This window comes from Protomyctophum bolini (genome assembly GCF_963924005.1).
Source record: "Protomyctophum bolini genome assembly, chromosome: 24".
Lineage (NCBI taxonomy): Eukaryota > Metazoa > Chordata > Actinopteri > Myctophiformes > Myctophidae > Protomyctophum > Protomyctophum bolini.
In genome coordinates this window covers 5,254,347-5,276,784 of record NC_137885.1, presented here as the reverse complement: position 1 = coordinate 5,276,784, position 22,438 = coordinate 5,254,347, and the positions used below count along the sequence as shown (strand labels likewise).

At 41.9% G+C, this 22,438-nt stretch overlaps 1 protein-coding gene and 1 pseudogene across 2 annotated transcripts in view; one reads left to right on the top strand and one right to left on the bottom strand.

Moving 5' to 3' along the window:
- LOC308311578 (sorting nexin-14-like) overlaps positions 1 to 6,535 on the top strand; it is a 31,040-nt pseudogene extending 24,505 nt beyond the window's left edge. Inside the window, exons 24-28 of the transcript XR_013966268.1 lie at positions 361 to 484; positions 1,495 to 1,659; positions 2,824 to 2,919; positions 6,088 to 6,173; positions 6,414 to 6,535. The product of XR_013966268.1 is annotated as a sorting nexin-14-like (transcript). The remainder of the gene's footprint in view (positions 1 to 360; positions 485 to 1,494; positions 1,660 to 2,823; positions 2,920 to 6,087; positions 6,174 to 6,413) is intronic.
- A 5,248-nt stretch (positions 6,536 to 11,783) lies between these two features.
- Positions 11,784 to 21,535, bottom strand: LOC308311698 (extracellular calcium-sensing receptor-like; the record flags this gene model as incomplete). Its single annotated transcript, XM_080758486.1, has 6 exons — positions 11,784 to 12,694; positions 12,776 to 12,899; positions 12,988 to 13,215; positions 15,209 to 15,403; positions 21,039 to 21,102; positions 21,423 to 21,535. The coding sequence occupies 6 exons, from the start codon at positions 21,533 to 21,535 to the stop codon at positions 11,784 to 11,786; spliced, it is 1,635 nt and encodes a 544-aa protein (XP_080614612.1).
- Between the last annotated feature and the right edge of the window lie 903 nt (positions 21,536 to 22,438).

The following is a 22,438-nucleotide window of genomic DNA, read 5'->3' as shown; positions in this document are numbered from 1 at the left end:
GTGCTGTGATTTTTTTCCCCCACTCAAACATGATCGTCAGGTACTACGATTATACTAGGAGAAAGGTTTTTTTTTCTTCAAAAAAGTGTACAGAAAGTGTTTACATTATGTTTTTATGTGGCCACACCCACTTAGTTCACTAACTGGTTTGCCTGGTTGGTGTTGACAGAAACCAAAAATACACAGGGAAGACATATTTTAATATTATAACCACACCTGGGGGTCTATTAGAGTAATGTTTGTTAACTCATAGACGCATGAAACAAAAAGGAAAAAGTACAAACATCACAGCACTCTGTTAATCGCATGATGGAGTAGAAATTGGGCCTTTTTTTACAGAGTTGTTTTCCCTCTGATCAGCTGTTCAATGAGCTCTTCAAAAACAATGGCAACTTGTCAGAGATTGCCGAGAAGAGACACAATCAGAACTGCTTCATGGAAATGATCACGGTTGAGGGCGTTTATGACTCCTTAATGCATATCGGTAAGTGGGGTCTTTGTTTGAATCTGCATATATCGATAGACAAGAGAAGCGAATAATTAGGCGCATGGTTGCCAACTGTAAAATATCAAGTACAACTTTGGACCATCAGCTTTCTCAAACAATTTTTTTATTAAAAAATATAATAAAAACAAAATAAACATTCAATTTTTCTTTCTTTTTTTTTTTTTTTTACACAAACAAAACATTCTGCCTTATTTCCCACGCCCTGCATAAAAATTCTGCCAAAGCAAAAATACCTTTCCTAAAACAAAATTCCAGTTTTTCATAGTCCTCCAACCAGAAAAAGTCAGCACAGATGGTTGTCATTTTACAAAATAATATATGTCTTAATTCTTCATATAATGGGAAGTAAAACAAAAAATGAATTTCATTTTCAATTTATTTTAAATCACACACTAGACACTGTATATGTACGTGTAGACGGACGACGACAACACATCTTGCCTGCCCGAAATGTAATTCCTGGAAACGCCACTGGTTTCATAATGCCCCAGATATGGCAAATAGTCCTTTGATCACAGTCTGACTACCACCCATGTTCAACAGACTGCTTCTCTCTCACTGACCACATGCACACCGCGGCCATCTTGCCATATAAGTTAATGGCAGGGTGGTGACTAGATGCAACTTAGTTCCCATTAGCCCGTTCATCCAAACAGAACAGTCCTATCTGAACTCGCCAACACTGCAGCTGTATACGGAAAGCTTGAATTACCCTCTTTCTATCTGCAAAGCGTTAGAGCTACTTTCTTTCCTCGCAGGTGATTATTTTTCTACGCGTCAGAGTTTGGGAGTGCTCGTTGGATATCACTCAACGGCCCATGCCTATAGCCTACCACCCGTTTTGAATTTGCACATAACGCAGGAGGCGGCAGGACGTTGCTTTGCTGAAAAGCGAGCGCCTTCAAACTCTGACGGCAAGACGGCCTCGGTCTGCAAAAGGTCGATTGTGTCTTTCTGATCCGTCTGTTGTTCAATTTCCATCGCAGGCCGCGTGGTGTTCCACATCCCTGATTGGCTGCACCACCTGCTAATGGGCGGGAGGATCCTGTTCAAGAACACGCTTGAGGCCTACACGGACTACTGCCTCCAGGCCAAACTGGACCGAGTGGCCCAGGAGTACCGCCTGGTGTCGCTCATCACCCTCCTACGAGGTTAGGGTTAGGGCCGATTCATACTCCTATTTTACCAGCTGTTTCGGCGCTGTAGTGCCGAAATGATTTTGGCTCGTCAGACATTTTCAGTAGCGCCGAAGAGACGACTGTAGGGCGGTACCCGCCCCCGCCCCCCCGAACCTCAAATTACGTCACATTGTAGGCTCATCTGTGAAGAGAAAAGCCTGGTCACAACCTAACGCAGAGAGTCAAGAGACGCTATCAGCGGAAGTGTCTGTCCGGAACATCCGACAAATTAATTTCCCCCCCGGATACGACATTATTTCGACCAATCGCAAAACACTTGTTTCATTCACAGAGAATGTAAACTGATTTGTAAAGCATCAACGTCATTTCTTTGAGCGGTAGTTTCCGCCAAAATCCTGCAACTTCCGCCCAAAACAAATGATAGCCTCTACAGCTTAGGTCTTGCCCAGCGTGTCTTCGAGGTGCCGTTGCGGTAACCACAAGATTTACTTAAGTACAAATCTGTGTGGAGTTTGCATGTTCTCCCCGTGTCCCCAAGGGTAGATACCCTCACAAAAACATGCCGTAATCCTGGTCTCTAAAACTACCTCCCCCCTGGCCAGCCGGGGCGCCTGATGGAGGGGAAAGGAACTGGTCGGAATAACGTGTCCCTTCCACGCGCTACGTCCGGCCGGGGAAATTCCCCTCTGTCAGGTGAAAAGAAGCAGCTTGGACTCCTCATGCATAGAAGGAGGCATGAGGTCAGTCCGCTGTCCCCCCAGGTTGGCAGAGGAAGTGTAGCGCCCAGGATTACATTAGATAATTGGCACTGGGTGAAAAGAAAACTGGGTTACAAAAATCGTGGGATATAAAAATTTCAATTAAATTTCTTTTTAGATATCTGCAGTGGTGGAAAAAATGGTGCAATATAGAAATACGTACTTCATTTCAAGTAAAAGTCTGTTAATCAAATTCTACTTGGGTAAAAGTACTGAAGTACTGGTGTCAAAATGTACTTAAAGTGCCAAAAGTAAAAGTACTCATTACGCTGACTGTCCCATTCATCAAGTTCAAAATGTATACAAAATATGTTTTATTCTTTGCTCGCCCTGCGGAATGCAGTGTGGCTGCTGAGTCTTTGTAGTCCAAATGCCGGAGCTACTTTGATCTCTTCTCATGTATTCTTTGCTCAACCAGATGCTGTGTTCAGAGAAAACAGTCAACCAAGGTCAACTGCGGACATACAAAAGAGGGCGAAAAGGACATTTGAGGAGATGCTAAGTTATATTCCAGGTATTCATTCAGTTGTTGTTTTTTTTTTATAGTTCTAATATTTCTAGGATGTCATGAATGCCTGTACTATAGACATGTGACATTTTTTAAACAAACCTCATAAAACACTCTGTCCCGCTAAACTTGGGGTGCGTTTGGACTCAAATCATACTTCATCATCATACTAAAATTCAGCGAATGTCTGAATGTCTGTCTGTCTGTCTGAATGTCCCTGACAGCGCTTTATCTCAACATTGGCTGGCCCAATCACTCCCACTTTTCACACAGGCATGGACCATAATTAGGGACTGATCGTTATTTATCCACCAGGGGGGGGTGGTGCAGATGTGATTTCATTTTTTTATTTTACCTCATCCCCCCCCCAGCCTCCAAATATTTTTTAGGGACCCCCCCTCAGGGACTGGAAGAATATATATGACCTCCCCCCCCCCCAACACCATAGACCATATTTATTTTATATTCACACCAACAGACAACAGTATAGCAGCATAAAGTAAACGCTGATCGTTTATTAGGCGGCGGCCGTCTGGGGTTCATTTGGTTCCATATCCGTCATTACATTATGGTCAACACTCAACACTGATGATATGCCATTGCATTCTTCCAACTAAAGATTTAAATATGAATCTGGCAGCTTCGAAAATAGCATACGCAGACCTACAAGCTCACAACAACACGCTGATGACGCGACGCAAATGTATGAGCTTAGATTGGCTATTTTTAAGGTTAGCCTCGTGCGTAAAGTCATTCTAACCAAGCTGCCAAGGCAGTGGGCACCCCTCGCCTCTGTGCCCAAGCCCAGGATGATGAAAATGAATGAATGCTAAATAAATATGTCACACAGTCGCATACCATAATACTAGTTATACTACAGCGTCATACTCCACAGAGAAAAGCACAATTTGCGCAACACCAACGTTCAACTGCCTGCTCGGCTCATTTAGCCAGCCAGGCACCACCAAATAGTATAACTCTTTCTTTAATCTATTACAACCACATACGCAGACAAAAGTACATGGCACCGCGGACAAAACACAAGTAGGCTACTAAACTTGTGGCTCATTTCCATGCGTCACACAGTCAGGGACCCTGCTGAGGATTTGGTCCACTGTTGACCCTCCTACTGCATATATCAGCGCTGCATGCAGATCGGCTATTTTTCCGTTTGTGAGGACGCACACATGAGCGCGCGTTATTACGCGGCGGAGCCGCGGAGATTTTATTTATTTATAATGCGTGTGAAATCAAATGGCATGTGTGGCGTCACTGGCGTGGTGCGTGGTAAAGGGTTAAATGTGACTGTCACACTCAAAGGGTGAGACATGGCAGCCCTGGCTACTGTGACGCACACACCAACAATCCACCATTGCAATGCGAGTGCGCAAAGATGCACATGATATGATAGCTGCATGCTTTTAGACCAGCCCTACCGTATTCTGAATGAGAATCTGTCTCGCCTGCATGCCACCATGTTGACGATGCGTTGTCCAAAGACGGTAGAGTCTCTTCCATCAAAATGTTCCATGCCCATCAACATAAAGGCCTCAAGGTGTTCCTGTGATGTTTTGCTACTTTCTATGTTCGTTCACAATCAATTTCAGTCACAAACAGTAACTTGTGAGAAGTTTATATCGTAACATCATCCACGACCTCAGCCCCAACATTATTATTACAGTATTGTTGTTATTATCATGCTGCGCTGATGCGGCGCTGGGTTTCACCGAGACACATCACACCACCACCGCAACCATAGCAGCTGTGCTGTCAGCCTGCTCCTCGCCTTCCTCCTCTCTGACCGACAACACTCGCTCTTTACAGCGGCCTGCTGCTGCTGGCCCACAATTCAAACATCGCGGTTCATAGCTTGAAACATTTTTCGCTTTTTCTACTGGAAATGTTATGAACGCAGAATCAATCTGTCCCGCGCTGTTTTGAAGTGGGTACACGTCAGACGTAAACTACATCAGCGGCCGGGGGAGGGACCTTTGCTGGTAGAACAGAATCAGATCTACAAGCTAACAACGTGTCACCAAGCAACACGTTGTTAGCTTGTAGATCTGTTCTATTTGCATGCGCAGTTGCGCACACATGGAAGATACCAAGTACACTCGCCACACAGGGTAAACTTTATATAGATATATATGAGTGAAACACTATGAAAAACAAAATAATCAAAACATTTTTTAAATACAAAATTCAGCAAAATAAAGTTGTACAACCTCCCCCAAGCCAAAATAAAAATAAACATATCCCCCCCTCAGGCTCAAAAAATAGTTTAATGACCCCCCCCTTTTTTGCACCATACCAACCTTTGATAAATAACGATCAGTCCCTTATATGGAGGTCTTAATGGAGCCCTTTTTCCAATTTGACACATTAATGATTTATAATGCATTTATTAGTGGATTAAAAAATGCAAAAATGGGTACTGTACTGTCAATATGACATGAATATGAATGCAAAGTAGCGGTCCATGTGTGGACAGGCTACCTGTCGCCGTTGTGCATGGTGAGATGTGTGCAAACCGTGTAGTTTATCAGGAGAAGAATACCAAAGGATGCAAGATTTATTAGTGAATTAAAAACGCTCCGGGCGCAGTACCCCCCCACGGCCACAAGAGGGGTGCAAATATCTCACAACGGGTAAGGGCTAGTAGATATAACTTACATTGCCAGTTTCAATTGAACATTAATAAAGCTGCTGTGTAAGTGATATTGTTTTGTAATATAATACATGTAATAGAGCGTTGCAGGAAATGAAATGCAATGCATTTCTCCCATAGTATTTATTTAAAGACTGTTACGCCGCGGACAAAGCCAACTCGGATCGTGACAAATCATGACATTGAAACACAATGTTTTGGGCCGATCAAATAATTTATAAGAAGAAAAACAAAACAAATAGTGTTGTCTCCTGCCTTTATTTTCTTCTTCTAATGATTTGATCGGCCCAAAACATTGTGTTCATTGTCATGATTTGTCACGATCCGAGTTGGCTTTGTCCGCGGCGTAACCGTCTTTAAATAAACACTTAAAGAAAGTCCTATGGGAGATATGCATTGCTTTTCATTTCCTGGGCCACTCGTCGTTCTGAAAGGGGGAGGGACTGCAACGCTCTATTGTGTAAGATAATATGGTATACTTAATCACTTAATTTGTTTTTCCTCAGATCTCCTAGAAAAGTGTATCGGAGAAGAAGCCAAGTATGAAGGAGTACGCTTGCTCTGACTACAACAGCCAGTTCTTAACAAACAGGTACCCTGATACACACGCACGCACGCACGCACGCACGCACGCACGCACACACACACACACACACACACACACACACACGAACACACACACACACACACACACACACACACAGCAAACAAACTATATTTTGTTGAGTTTTGAAATATACTGGTAGATCCACAGATACAGCAATACAATTTAACAATGTCTTCTTAGATGGCTTTTCATCCTCATTATAACCCTATATATTTTTTTCATCAGCTGACTTATGTGCTGTTGGACATCGTCATTCAAGAACTCTTTCCAGAATTAAACAAGGTCAAATGACATACTAGACCTGGGCAGCTGCACTTTACGTGGATGACGAGCTTCCAGCTACAATGGATCGGGAAGAGATACTGTTATGGAAATCAATATAATGTCCATCCGGGTGAATGTATATCTTAGAAGTTTATTCAGAAGAACAGCAACAAGCAAACAACATCTCTCAGTTCCATCTCTCTCTCGTGGTCTTGCTCCCACCAGTCTCCCGAGCTTCCCTCTAGGTCCTTTCTTATACCCCAATACAATGACTGTCTTGGCTATTACCCCTCCTCCTGAGACAGGAACTACCTAGTGATACCTATTCAGGCCCAGCAGGGTCTCCTAACAAACAATAGGTGTGACAGCCTTTTACATACAACTTGAGTGGATTGAGACAGGCTTTCAGGCCAAGGTGTCGTTGCTCACAGACACGACCAGACAGATTAGCATGGAACCATATACTATATAGATTTGACTTTGAGTCTTCATATTTCCCACAACAATACGATGGACAGAGAACAGCCTTCGCCCACCACTAGGGCATGGGGAGCGCCGTCTTCACCAGCCTTACACCCAACACTCACACTGCCACAGATGGGCCGCTACCAAAGTGTGTGTATGAACCTTCGAAAGAGAGCGAGAGATTTCTGTCTTTCACCACCACCCAACTGTAGCCATCAGCATTCGCTGCTGCTCACCCCCTCCACCTTCTGAAATCATCACTAGTGTAGCGTCCCTGTAACACGTGGGTCATGTGCTGCAACTACTGTCCTTCATAACTCGGAGCTGGTTTTGCTCACAAACCAATCAAGGTGTCCATTTTAATAACCTCTTTTCTTCGTTCTAAATGTATCCTTTATTTCCACACCTACAAGGCACTGAACAATATGCCCCCCCCCCCCTACCTTTTGACTTCCTCAAACGTCATGTCCCCTCCCGCCCTCTCAGGTCTAGTGGCGCCAGCCTCCTTGAGGTCCCCAGGACGAAGTACTGTACCAGGGAACGATAGGAGCTTTGCTTTTTGCTGGCCCCCAGCCCTGCGGAATGCACTCCCCAACCCTGCGGAATGTACTCGCCAACACTCTCAGAGAAGCCCCCCACCCTCCAAATATTCAAAACCACTCTCTCAAAACCCACCCCTTCAATACGGTTTTCCCCAGCTATAACTCCACGCCCCCCTTTCTCATCACTCCACTGTTTTATTTTATTTTATTCCTTAGTCGTAGCATTTTCCTTAATGTTTTTCCCCCCCAATAAAGTTGTTTATCTCCTCCACCCCATGTAAAGCGCCTTTGAGTACGAAAACAGCTATATATAAATATGAGATTATTATTATTACTTGCACTGGGTTTGTATGTCTGTGTTGTCCACCAGCCAATAAGGGACCACCATTCTTGTTGAAGTGACTAAGGCAGGGATACTCAAATAGATTTACCTGTGGGCCACATTACAAAAATGGCAAGGGGCCAGGGGCCAGTAGATAAAATTACGACATTAATGATACTTCTCTCTTTCAATTGCTTTATTTTCGCAAAATGTATCAAAGTACAATGTGCATGCACACAATATGTAAATAAATAAATGTGTTACATTTTCTTGCATAAACACAAAGAGCTGTTTCCATAACTGCACAAATTATTGCACATAACATGAGTAGCTGTTATAATAACATAATAACATAACATGAGTAGCTCTTTGCCTGCCTGCCTGCCTGCCTGCCTGTCTGTCTGTCTGTCTGTCCATGAGTAGTTATTTGTCTGTCTGTCAATTAGTAGCTGTCTTACTGTCTGCCTGTCTATGAGTAGCTGTCTGCCTGCCTGTCTATGAGTAGCTGTCTGTCTGCCTGCCTGCCTGTCCAATTGTCCATGAGTAGCTGTCTGTCTGCCTGTCTGAGTAGCTGTCTGCCTGCCTGCCTAATTGTCCATGATTAGCTGTCTGCCTGCCTGCCTAATTGTCCATGAGTAGCTGTCTGTCTGCCTGTCTATGAGTAGCTGTCTGCCTTCCTGCCTGTCCAATTGTCCATGAGTAGCTGTCTGTCTGTCTATGAGTAGCTGTCTGCCTGCCTGCCCAATTGTCTATGAGTAGCTGTCTGTCTGTCTATGAGTAGCTGTCTGCCTTCCTGCCTGTCCAATTGTCCATGAGTAGCTGTCTGTCTGTCTATGAGTAGCTGTCTGCCTTCCTGCCTGTCCAATTGTCCATGAGTAGCTGTCTGCCTGCCTGTCCAATTCTCCATGAGTAGCTGTCTGTCTGCCTGTCTATGAGTAGCTGTCTGACTGCCTGCCTGTCCAATTCTCCATGAGTAGCTGTCTGTCTGTCTGCCTGTCTATGAGTAGCTGTCTGCCTGCCTGCCAGCCAGCAAGTTGGTTAACAGAAAATAAATTGTTATGGCTGAGTAAAATAAAATACAATAAACACAATTTGCCTGAAAATAGATTACCCAGCTATGACCTTTTTCATGAAAAAAAATGAGTAGTGTTATGGCTGACTGAGTAAAATAAAACAATCTACCTGAAAATAGATAGCTATAAGTGAAGAGCAATTTCCGCAATTTCCGCAATTACCATTTCCGCAATTTCCTCAATTTCCATTTCCGCAATTTCCGCAATTTCCATTTCCGCAATTACCATTTCCGCAATTTCCGCAATTTCCGCAATTTCCATTTCCGCAATTTTTGCAATTTCCATTTCCACCATTTCCGCAATTTCCGCAATTACAATTTCCGCAATTTCCGCAATTTCCATTTCCATTTCCAACTATTAATGGCAGCTGGGTTTCATCATTCAAATAAAATAGAATTCTGTCCGTTTAGCTATAAAATTATGTCAGGGAATAGGGATACACAGTATATGTCTTTCATTTGCATTGCATCTCCCCCCCCCCCCCCCCCAAGCTTTTATTTTCGTTCGAGTAATAGTACAACTCTAATAGTATTACTTATAATAATGTAATTAAAGATAACTTCATTCAGATTTATTTATGATGACGTACGATGATAAGAGCGCCCCTCACTTCACACGGGTGTGATTTTTTCCTACTCAGTCTGAGTAGAAAAGGACAAGGCAGTCAGACAGAGTGCTATTAATACAGACCCGTTGGGGTCTCTCTCTCAGAAACTATCTAATCCACAGAATGACATTAGCCTACTACTGACGTTCAGGTCACACAGGCGTTTTAGGAGAAGATGGGGTTGGACTGTATTTAAAGCAGAGGAGAAGTCCATAAAAAGGACACGGACATTATACTGTATGTTTTAGGCTTGTCTAAGTGACTATATAAAGTTAGAGTGGCAACCACTCAAAAAGAAGATAGCCACTAGGTGGCGGTACCGCACTTCATTCGGTTGCCTTTTGACTGCAATGTTTTCTCATGCTGCCAATAAAGCCCTGCATTGATTTGTATTGAGAACAGAACGGACAGAACAGAACAGAACACTGAAATGGTAACTTCACATTGTAAATTGTTAATAGGCCTATACAGTACCAGTACGACACCTGAGGGTGTACAGGTGTGTTAATAGGCCTATACAGTACCAGTAAGACGCCTGAGGGCGTACAGGTGTGTACAGGGTACAGGGTTTGATGAGGTCAGATCAACATATGGAATGTCAGAACAGGTCAGCTCCATATATGGAGATCTATGGGTGGCAGCATGGTGGCAGCGGGGGCAGTGTCGTGAGTGTACAGGGTTTGATGAGGGGGGGCCCAGTTTAAAGGGCCGGGACTTCATTTCCGGACCTGTTGAGAACTCTAGTTTTCGCCAGCTGCACTAATTAATTTTGGCCAGGCCCTTCTAGAGTTTAAATGGACAGGTATCAGTCAAAAGGGAGACATCGAAGAGGAAGAACGGATGGGCAAGGATCAACATATTGAATGTCAGAACAGGTTCTGACATATATCCATATATTAATATTGATGACATCAGGGATCTCCATAGATGGGCTTATTTGCGACAGCATTTCGCATTTACTATATGACCCTGATTTACTATCATACCTGATGACGTCATAGTGATGTCACGAGACCTGGGCCGAATATATGGGGGATTTCCCCATGTATGGGGATGTTGAGTACACGGACAGACAAAAAACGCACAATTCCATAGTTAACTTCGAACCATTGAAATCTTTGTCAGGCTGATGTTACACTGTACATGAACTGATCATTTTGATTTTTAAACATATAAGATAAGGATTGTTTCTAAATAAAGAAACAAGCATTTCATTAATATACATTTTATCAATTATCAATTGAATGTTTCTTGAAATGTGTTTGAACTGAAAGGTGCTCTGTGTGTGTGCGGTGTGTGTGTGTGTGTGTGTGTGTGTGTGTGTGTGTGTGTGTGTGTGTGTGTGTCAAGCGCAGCAAGGAAACGCAGCAGGGACCAATGTGTTCAATTCATAAACTATAGGCTACACAGTGAAATCTATGGTGTTAAAATTATAACGTCACATGTGCATGTGTCGTGCCGCCGGGGACTGGACCTCTCTCTCTCTCTCTCACCCTCGCTCTCTCTCTCTCACTATACGCACGCAGCCACACACTGTTCTTTTGGGCATGGAGGCACAGCGCTGAGCGCATTGAGAACAGACAGCAGCACAAAATGTTTATCGGGATGAAAGTCCCTACTCCCCAGTCCCCACACAATTATGCCCAAAGCACCTCCGTGAAAATAGAAAGCTCCACGAACAAATTAAAAGTAACAAAAAGAAAGGGTAACTTCTCTTGTTCTCTGAACGTCACCACCCACACCGCATGCACGTCAACATGTGCTTAACAGACGCACAACATGGACCGTGGTTTGACTGCTTCCCGAGATAATAACATGCACCAGCGCTGGGCCACAAGTGCCTCAACGATGCCGAACAGATATCTCTTAAACCAAAATAAAAGTTGGCCAACTTGTCAAAGTTCTCTGACCAATGAGTGACTGTGCTGATAATGGCGTTCTTCTGCTTTAGTGCTTTCCTTCCTCCTTTCTCCTTCTTCCCACAATACATTGCAGTCTTCAACTTATGAATGTTAAGTTATTTTAAAAGTATACCAAAACATGTTAAAATATTTGAACTAATACTTCTTTACCCATCACATTACAAGTACTAAGTTGCTGAATATACTGTAGTTTTATTAGTTATGCAATAAAACGTAAATAGTGTATTTACATTGTACTTTTTTTAGTTACATTGATACTACATGATACAAAATCTGGGCTAACAGTGTATAGTTTATATGTATAGGTTCATTATATAGATATTCCACTGTTACGTTCTTAGTTTACGCATGTTTTATGACGTTCCGTCACAAGCAGTTAATTGGTTAAAAATGTCTGCTTCTACGTGGCGGCACCTCGACCCATGATGGACTTCTTAGTGTTTCTCTCAGGTTTCAAAATGATTATATAACACTTTGGTCCAAACAGAGCAACCAAAATGCCCAAACTAGATGCTAAAATAGCAAACACCTCCACTACATCGGCATATTTGCCTGGGGCGCTGATATATGCTGGTATGAAGGCTATCCACACGGCACAGAAGATCAACATGCTGAAAGTAATTAACTTAGCTTCATTGAAGTTGTCTGGAAGATTCCTTACCATGAATGCTAGGAGGAAACTGAGGAGTGCTAATACGCCAATATAACCTAGTAACACCGCAAAACCAACTGTTGATCCAACATTGCACTCATAGACTATCTTTTCAGAATAGTATTGTGTGTTTTTATGAGGAGTTGGTGAGGCAGACACAAGCCAGACTGTACAAATTATTGCCTGGATTGAAGTAAGAATCAGAACTGTTCCTCTCTGCTGCATAGGACCAAACCACTTAATGATGTCTGCACCACCAGGCTTGGAGGCCTTGAACACAGCCAGCACCACCATAGTCTTTACCAGGATGCAGGAGACACACAGCACAAAGCTGTTCCCAAATATTGCATGCCTCAGCTGACAAGTCCAGAGTCTGGGACGACCAATGAACAAGAGTGAGCACAAGAAACATAGTTTGAGTGAAAGCAATAGTTGGAAGCTGAGTTCTGAGTTGTTGGCGCGGACCATGGGCGTCTCTTTATGATAAACAAAGATCCCCAGGACAATAGCACAGGCAAATGTTCCTAGCAATGAGATGGTTGTTAAGGAGATCCCCAGGGCCTCATGGTAGGACAGGAACTCAATGCTCTTAGGGACACAGTGGTCACTCTGGGGACTGGACCAGAAGTCCTCTGGACACACGGTGCACTCTGTAGAGTCTAACAAATAGGACAAGATTAAAGGGACAGACACGTATCAACCTTCTGTACATAAACTGTAGCTACATTATGTAACCCCACCTGTCTCATTGCTGAACTCTCCCTCAGAACAAGCAATGCAGTCGTAGCAGCAGACAGGTTCTCCTTTCCTTCTGGCCACACGGGTTCCAGGAGAACAGCTCTCACTGCACACCGACCGAGGAGGCTGCAGAGGAAAGTTAAAAGAATCAGTTTAAATATAAATTTCATTCACATCATGAGCTCAATTAAACATTTTAGAAAGCTGAAATTACTTTTGCGGATTGAAAGTTCCAGAAGATTCTGTCTTCATCGAGGGTGAGTTCTTCATCTCCGGAGGCTGTCATCTTGACCACACCTACGTTGTGAATATTTGTGCTTCCATCAGGGAACCACGCCCAGTTAAATATATCGAAGATTGGTAAAGCATCACCATTCTCATCAAAGTATACACGATCACCACCAGATGTGGTGAAGTTGACCTTTTCCAGGTAATAGAGAAGCTAGAAATGGTGATGAGCAGCATCATGAAGAGCAAGAGATGTTAAAAACATACTTAATGGTCCTATTATGTGCCCAAGTCACGCTACACACTATTTGGGGATTTAAGCATTGTGCAAGGGGTGTTCCTGTTGCTGAGTTGCTATCTTCCGCCACTAGCCTCATTACTAAAACATGTGCTCTACCCTTTACATTATGCATTGCCTTTCAACAAAACCATATTCATAATGTCACCGACATTTGTTGAGCATTAGGAGTCAGGAAGACTATTTAAAATACCACATTCAGAAGAACAGAATCAGTAATTACCACCTGCCCCCTATACTTGAGAGGCGTCGCCTCTCAAGGCCTGCAGCACGTTCCGTGACACGTTCTGTATTTAGTTAGTGCTTGAATTAGCTTACTATTTTCCTATGATTTTGTTATATTGTTTTCCTTGTGTCTTAGTTCCAGTTGGAGTTTCCTTTGAACTTGTGTATTCTTATTTTGTACTACGTTTTGTCTCTTGGTTTCCTCCTTGTCCTGTTAGTTCTCCAACCTATCCCAGTGTTGATTATTAGAACTTAATGTTCACCTGTGCCCTGTTTTCCCTGTGTATTTATACTCCCCTGTTTTTTCAGTTCTTTGTCAGATCATTGTTGTACGTCACTAGTGTTATGCTCCTAGTGAACTCCCAGTACTTTGACTCCCAGTGTTGTTACTCCTTGTGTTCTCCTCGTGTATAGATTTTGGTGCATAAACCGCCTGCAATTTCGACTGCTCTGCATCTCTGCCTTTGTCCTGCGTTTGGGTCCTAGCTCTCTTGATTCACACCGTGACACCTACACACTACACATACATTATTTTATACTAATATGTATTTTTTTCATTTATACTGTGCATCTATCCATTGTTATATTACGAATGTTTGATTGTTTTGATTGTTATGATTTATTTTAGATATGGTGAGATGAACTTTATAAACTGTTATAAACTAGACTGTTTTCTAAGTCTCACCTGCACAACCCAATAATATGTTGTTGTTTCAAATGTGGTGTTTTTAAATGTGCAAATAATCAATAAATAAAAATAATCCTACAGGTTAACTGAATTAATATCCCACCTGCCATGGCTGAGTTGTCTGCAAACTGGCACAGCTGTGCCCAGGGAAAGGCCCTCTTCCTGGCACACACTGCAACATGTCATGGAGGGCGTGGGCCAGAGCATACACAGCCTTGTATATATACTCTGCCCTGAGGTCAGACATATCCAAAAATGTAGTTTCTGCCATTCCCAGGTCCTCTTGTCCAGTACACACCCTTCCACCAGCGTCCACCCACTCTGGTGGAAGGGGTGAAAATTTACACTGAAATGTGCGTTCCCAAAACTGCCTCACCTGAAAGAACACAATTAATTCATAAGTAAACCGGTAAATACAATGAATTGTTTAATTTATTGATTATTCACTTCATTCACAGTTTGCAGATAATACAGTGGTACAATTATACAATGGTGCAAAAAGGATAACACAAAATGTCCTAAGGGCTTGTGTCCATTGTGGTCCTGTGTATTCAATTCATTGAGACATTTAAAAACATACAATTAAATAAATATACAATCAAATTAAACAAAAATATTTACTATGTCATCCTGGTCATTGTCAGGACGTATTTTTAACAAGACGTCCTTCAAACCTGGTATCTCTCCACGACGGATGGCAAAACCCAAGGTGCCTCTGAGGTATGGCAGGAAGTGAGGAGACTGGAGATTAGCTTCTCCCCACCAACCTGAAGTGGCAGGTAAGATCCATAGCAGACCTGTCACATTCTGCTTAACCACCTGTTCAACGTTTCGAAAAAAAATCAATACATTCTCATTTTAGATTCTTCTAATTACGAATCCCTAAATTAACATCCTCCACAGATGTATCGTAACACAAACCTCATCCAAGACATTATACATATAGGCCCCATATCCAAACATAATGACCACCCGAGCTGTGGACGTCTTCATCACAGTGACGATCCTCTGGAGTTTATCCAGGTCATTGTGGAAGGGCAGAGCCTCTGAATAAGCCACACAACCCAGACCAGACTGGTCCAGGCCAGACTGGAACAATCGGGCGGCATCACGGCCGGCATCATCATCACTGAACAACAGTCCTACCCAGGTCCACTCGAACCACCTCATAATCTGGAGCACAGCTCGCACCTGAGAAGAATGGACGGAAATTAATTTAGGTTAGATCATACAGAACATGGGCAAACGGCGGCCCAGGGGTCACATACGGCCCCCGTGTTCACTTATGTGGCCTGCAGGTTAATATTGGAATACTGTTATATTATTGATTTCAGCTGTTACAATTCCAAACATGCCGCTTTAATTATATATATAATGGTCAATATTAGTAGCATAAATACAATTTAAATTGTGTCATTGTCGGGTGGGGGGGTGGGTGGGAGGTAGAAGGTTGTCCTCTAGGGAAAAAACTAAAAAAAATTGTACCCCCTCATTTTTATTTTCTCCCATAGGCGAGATATTGTATGTTGTGACCAACTGCTACTGGTATGAACAATAAAAAACTATAAATTTAAAAAAATGTCTTTTTATGTCCAATGCAGTTAAGTTTATTTTAAGTTAACATAAGTATAAATAAATGCAATATGAAATTGAATAAAAATTTCTGGAGTCAGTGTGGAAATGTAGTGGCCCTCTGGAGTGAGTGTAAAAATATAGTGGCCCTCTGTAGTGAGTGTAGAAATATATAGTGGCCTTCTGGAGTGAATGTAGAAATATAGTGGCCCTCTGGAGTGAGTGTAGAAATATAGTGGCCCTCTGGAGTGAGTGTGGAAATATAGTGGCCCTCTTGAGTGAGTGTGGAACTATAGTGGCCCTCTGGAGTGAGTGTAGAAATATAGTGGCCCTCTCCTACATCAAAGTTGCCCACCCCATGGGTTCGAGTATTCCAGTTTGTGAAACATGAACTATTAGATTAACCTGACGCTGCCAGATCCAAAAAGCTTGCTACACAAATTTGTTTCACAGCTTATTTGGATCTGGGATCTCGGGAGCCAATTCGATGACGGGGCTGTTCTTTTTTTTCAAGATACTTGGTAGATGATTGGATGGGGCCGTCTGTCTATCACCGTGTGGGCGTGCAAACACAACCAATCATATTGACGTGTCTGTATAGCTTCACATCCGGTTTCGCACATATCCCGCCCTTAGCTCACGCTGATTGGTTCGGTACGAAGCAGATATTGGACTCAGCTCAACTCCGTCAGAGATCCCAGATGAGTGTTGTGTTGGGCAATATGTTTCCCCAATACCGCCCTCATCTGGCAGCGTCAGGTTACTATTAGATACCAACACATCTATTGTTATAGAAGTTCACCTGGAAGACAAAACTTGGCATTGTTCTGAAGAAGGATGGGAACTGAGTCCGGTCGCTCAGACAGGAACAACCAGCATAGTAACTTATCTGGAAAAACAGAATAAAAACAAATATAAAATATCTATTCTGTAATGTACTAGATCTTTGAAAGGTACCTATAGATGTCAGCGAAGGAACAGACCAACAGAACTGGACTGTAGGTATTCAACAAGATTTTAGTTATTGTATTGTAAAAAGTTGTATGGCCTGATGACAACTTAGTATTAACCACTTACTTTATCACCTGTGATAATCTGTTCATTATATGTTCTCTTCACATTTTGTGAATGAAGCCTCATTTTGGTCTTCAACCAGCCAAAATTATCCCACTACATGCATGGCAACTTGAGCTACTCTTCTTCAATATTTCATCATGACTTTTCACAAAAACAACAAAAATAGATATCATGGGAAAAACATGCATATTAGTTTTTAAATATTCCTTTAAAAAAGAGAAATTAAGTTGGGAACTTCTCCTTTCGTCCACCCATTCCTAAGACATTCCTAAGGTCCAGTGAATACAAATATAAAAAAGTCCAGGAATGTTAACCAGGAATGTGGGCAGGGAAACAAACTGCAGCTCTGAGCTTCCCAGACCCAGGTTCATTCACATACACTGCCGTAAAGAGAACTGACAGCCACAGGGCTGCTACCATATTAGCAGCTGTGAGCGCTCTTCTGTCTTCTCTTCTCGTGAAGAAAGCAGGACAGAGTTGTCAAATAAATCCCGCCGTCATTCATACTGTATTTATTCTCCGACCCGACATTAAAATACGGAACAACGTGCCTCCCGTATCAGTTCATTACGGGGCTCGTGACAGGCTGCAGACACTTGAGTTGGGACTACTAGCCGATAGCGCCGCTGCTCCTTCAGTTTTCGTTGTTATAATATTTTTTATTATTGGGATTTGATCATTGATGCAAATTCTAAACATATGGATGCAGCTGCAGAAGTTGTGTTGCTTAAAGGAATGCATACCGTAGTTGCGTTCTCCTCAACTGCTGCGCAGCAACAACAAAAATATAAAAATGAGGAAAAAAAAGGAAAAAATTCGAAAGTCGATTTTAGGCTTCGATTCGTCGATTGGCCACATATGAGTCGTTTGGCATCCCTAATAACATTATTATTCTCCTCCTCCTCCAACAACTCGATAACGTTCTCATTTTAGTTTGTTACTCATTTTCTGAGCCATGCAAATAAACAACAACCAGCACTGACTGGAGACGGTAGCTGCTTTTGTATCAAACCCTTTCCTCTTTACTGAGCCTACTGTCATTGCACTGCTGTCCGATAAAATGCAGGATGTGTTTGCATTAACTTCAGATATTTAAATGGAGATTATTGGATTAGTAAGTGACTGTCACCTGCAGGTCAGAGCTAAAGAGAAGGAATTTTGGTCTCTTGTGAGCAGAGAAGTATCCCCTGATTGTGTCGTGTGCACTGAAGCTGCATGCCTACTTTGGTTCCACGTACTTATGTGAAATGGCCTTTTCACAAATGAAAATAATAAAATCCAAGTTTAGAACTCGTATGACTGACTCACATCTTAATGACACCCTCAGACTGGCAATCACTAAATATGAACCAGATTTCAAAACGCTTGCAGATAAAGTGCAGTCACAGCAGTCTCATTAAAGGTGGGCTGACCCTGAGAGTATGTCACCATATCTGTGCAAATATATATGGTCATGTTATGCCTATGTCATTTGAACATCTGCCAATGTGAATATTCATTGAAATGAGAAACAAAATATTTCTAATACTAATTATTTCTAATTTGTCTTAATATTATTTGACATTGATAATATAACTTACTATAAGTATTTATTCTAATTTAAGCTTTAGTCTTTGTGTCGATGTGTGCACATGCATTGAGCCTGTCAGAAAAACACGTTTTAGTGGTAGATCTTGGCTTACAATTGGGAATAAAATGGGCTCTTGGGCTTGAAAAGGTTGGTTACCACTGTTCTAGGATGTCACTGAGCATCATGAAGGTACTAAAAGACATCAGCAATATGAAAATTGCTAAAATATAATCGTCCGGGTGAAAATCACCCGTGTAGTGTTCTAGGGTTAAAAGAAATGCACTGACAGGACCAGAACTGTCAAGAAAAAATATATCATGATCATGGCCATAATTTGATCACACTTCCAATAGCTGCTTTTAACCCTCCACTGTGTGCATTCAGAATGACCAGGTCATAAGCGTATACATAAAGTGATTCATGATAGTTACCTATAAGACAGCCTGTATTGCACTTAATTCACTAGATAGATCATCATGTATAGGGGAGAACGGGGTAAGATGAGCCAGTGTCCAAGTTGAACCACCCCCTTTATCTAGAAAACTAGAAACCTGTGTTGCCATGTGACCTTAAATCTAGTAAGCATCCATAATTTACACCTGGCTGTGAAGTTGGTAAGCACATGGGGAAAGTAGAAAACATTATTTTACACAAAAAAAAACAGTTTTTGTCGGTCAAAGTAAAAATGTAAAATGACTGCTATACAAAGCAAAATGTACCTAGGTATAAAACGTAATATCATACACGTTGATGATTTGCCAATGGATAGAACCATGTGAATCATTTAGCAATTAAAATTTCTGAAGCAGCTTATTCTAGTCATTGTGGCTAAGATGAGCCAATGTCCGTGGGTAAGTTGAGTCCAATGGGAATCACTATTCATATATTTTTTTAAGTCTTTGCTACTCAAATTATACTGAATGACCTTTGATGTGCATGTACATACTCATTTAACAGAAGTTTGCAATAATTGTATTAACAATATTGCAAATATAAGGTTCTGAATAACAAACTTTATTTAATTGTCTTAATAGTGTTTAAATAATAAATAAACAAATAAATAAGACTATTAAGGGGAAACTGTTATTATATTATTATTGATAAGTGAATTATTGATAAGTGAATACATTATCTGTTTAAGCTTTTAACATTAAAATATCATGTGGTTCGACTTGCCCCTCGACTTTGATCAACTTACCCATTACCTGGGGCAAGTTGAGCCACATGACCATTTTTCTTTAAAAGGTCATATTTTCATGGCCCTTTGTCATAGATGCTTACTCATCATTTCAAGTGATAGAAGACATCCTGAAATATGGGTAGATCATTAGATTTTACTGCCATCTCATTTTGCCTTGCTTCCAGGACAATTTAAGGAAAAGGTGGTTCATCATGCTTAGATATGCCACAACCAGCTTCTGAAACAGTTTGGTTTATCCTGTCAAAAGCTCAAGAAGTTTCAATTTAGCATAAGAAGATAGTGGAAATACTGTAGCTGGCAATCGTTTCCTTAATTTCAAAAATGCATAGCACTGTGCCGGATTTATTTTCTTATCTGAACTGGTTATCTGCAGTAAAGATGTACAAACATGATTATTTCCAATACTGTGGAAAGGATGCTGGATAGAGAGATTTGGATGTGCTGTTTGAGAACTTTACATGTCCTGCCATTGGCAATTCAGTAGAATGCAGTGCATTGTCAGAAACAGAACAGTTCAGTAGATTGTCAGTGCATTGTCAGAAACAGAACAGTTCAGTAAGGGGGCATTGTCAATGTGTTATACGTAAATGATCATGAATAGATATTGTTCCTCTGCTAGACACTTCTTTTCAGTAGCAAAGCAGTAGCATTAACATTAGGCTAATCAGTGAATTAAACCTGCAGGGAAAACATGCATTTTCAGAAACCTTCAAGAAAAGATCAGTAAAGTGTGAAGAGTTGGAATGGCACATCTGTAGGTCTGTTTAGTTTACCTGCCTTTTCTTTAAGGACAGGCTCTAATTGTACAGAGGTGATTGATGCTGTACCATGAACCAACATACCTGTAAAACACAGGCTAAGTGCAGTTACTTACCACTTTCACTTAAAACAAAAAAGGGGGTGAAAAGACAGAACAAGAAAGAAAAATTGCAGCCTACAAGCTTAGAACATGTCACACTGTGACCTTGTTGATCGGCTGTGTTTGATACTTTTGTCTAACACTAGCATAATGAAGAAATAGGGCATTAAAAAGCATTACAAGTTGAAATATGGAGACACAAGGTTTCTTCTCGACAGAAACGATTATGTCTTTCAAACTCCCAAAAGACAACATTTTATATTTATCATAATATTATAGATTTGCAAATAGCCAAGTAATCAAAATAGGCTATGGTGAAAGGGGATAGGAGACTTACCATGGGCACTCTGTATACACCTAATATTCTAGAGAGGGTAACAGAACTTTTTGACGTACTAGGACCCACAATTCCAAGTACTGGAGGAGACCCAACACAGCTCTGATCCAGTGTAAACTGCTCCTCTCTCCCACTGATCAGTGACAACGCTGCAGGGACTGCAACTCCAAGCGTTAAACAGGTGTCATAGATACGGTATCCCAGAGTCACATTGGGGAGCAGGCTGGGGTCTCTGTTGATCTCAGTGATGGCAAAAGCCATGGTCTGTGCCAATCTGAACAATCCAATGAAAAAACTAACACACACAATTACACTGTAGCCTTGAATATCATTGCTGTCGGGCAGAAACCTTGTATCTCCATATTTAAACTTTCTGTTTAATTAGTTACTTACTTTTTCATACTACAGTGTGACAAAAAGAAAATATTTAAGTTAAAATGCTTGTGACTAAATAATAACTAACCTAGATCCATCCAAACACATGTTCTGAGAAGGTTTCCACCCGACAGCCTATATCTTTGTAGAAATATACACATCAACTAATCATGTTTCTAAACATCAAAACAAGGTTGGTGTTGTCTTTGTGATACTCACCCACTGCAGGAGGGCTTCTGTTCCTTGGACTGTGTGAACGTTAGCTCAGGGAACACAGAGGAGGTGTGGAATGGAAACAAACCACCCAGAAGCACATCTCCAGCCTTGTACATTCCTCCATGTTTTAACAGTGCCTGGAACTCACAAGAAGAGGAAGAGGATGAAGACAAAGGAGAGAAGGAAGAGAACATCATAAAGTATGAAAACAGTTGTATGTCTGAAGAAGTCCTCATGACTGTCCTCCTCTGTCTAACAACCCCTCCCACCTTCTCCATCCAGTGTCCAGTTGTTAGGTTTTATACCCGTGCAGTGCCGTCCCCTGTGCCAGATGACGACATAACGTAATCTTCCACAACACCGATCTGGGCCTTTAGGCACACACAGAGGCAGGGCTTAACATATAGGTACTGTACTTAAGTTCAATGTTGAGGTATTTGTATTTCACTTGACCATTTCCATTTGTCATTCTGGGTGCCTGCCATGCAATGGCAGAAACACAGGTTGAAATCCGCAACACATACTTAATCGTAATCGTTAACTTAAACCGGCCGCACGGTTTACCAAAGCCCCACAATATATACATCGAAACGTGCGGCTCGGCCGGGAATGGTGTGCTTGTGCTTTTCTTTTCGATTCGAGTTACAGTGCCGACGTAATTCGCAATAAACGACGCGAAAAATGCCCCATGCAAAGTCAATGGGGAAACGCGGGTAAAAACAGAAAACGACACGTTACTTTGGAGCCACATTACTCTGGCATACTGTTACGTAGAAACACGATTTAAACGTCAAACAGCAGACGAGGCAATCGTCTTTGTCGTGGTTCAGACGGAATTCGAATACGTTGCACGGTTTGCCCGCTATCGCAGTTCAAAGTGTGTGTGGTCTGAGCAAAAATCTCGACTTAGAGTGTCGCACGCCCAGAGAGAGAGCGGGTCAGAGTGAGTGGCCAGTGTGAAAACTGTAGCGAAATTCTCCGAACAAATCGTCCTAACGGCCAAAATATTAACTTTACAC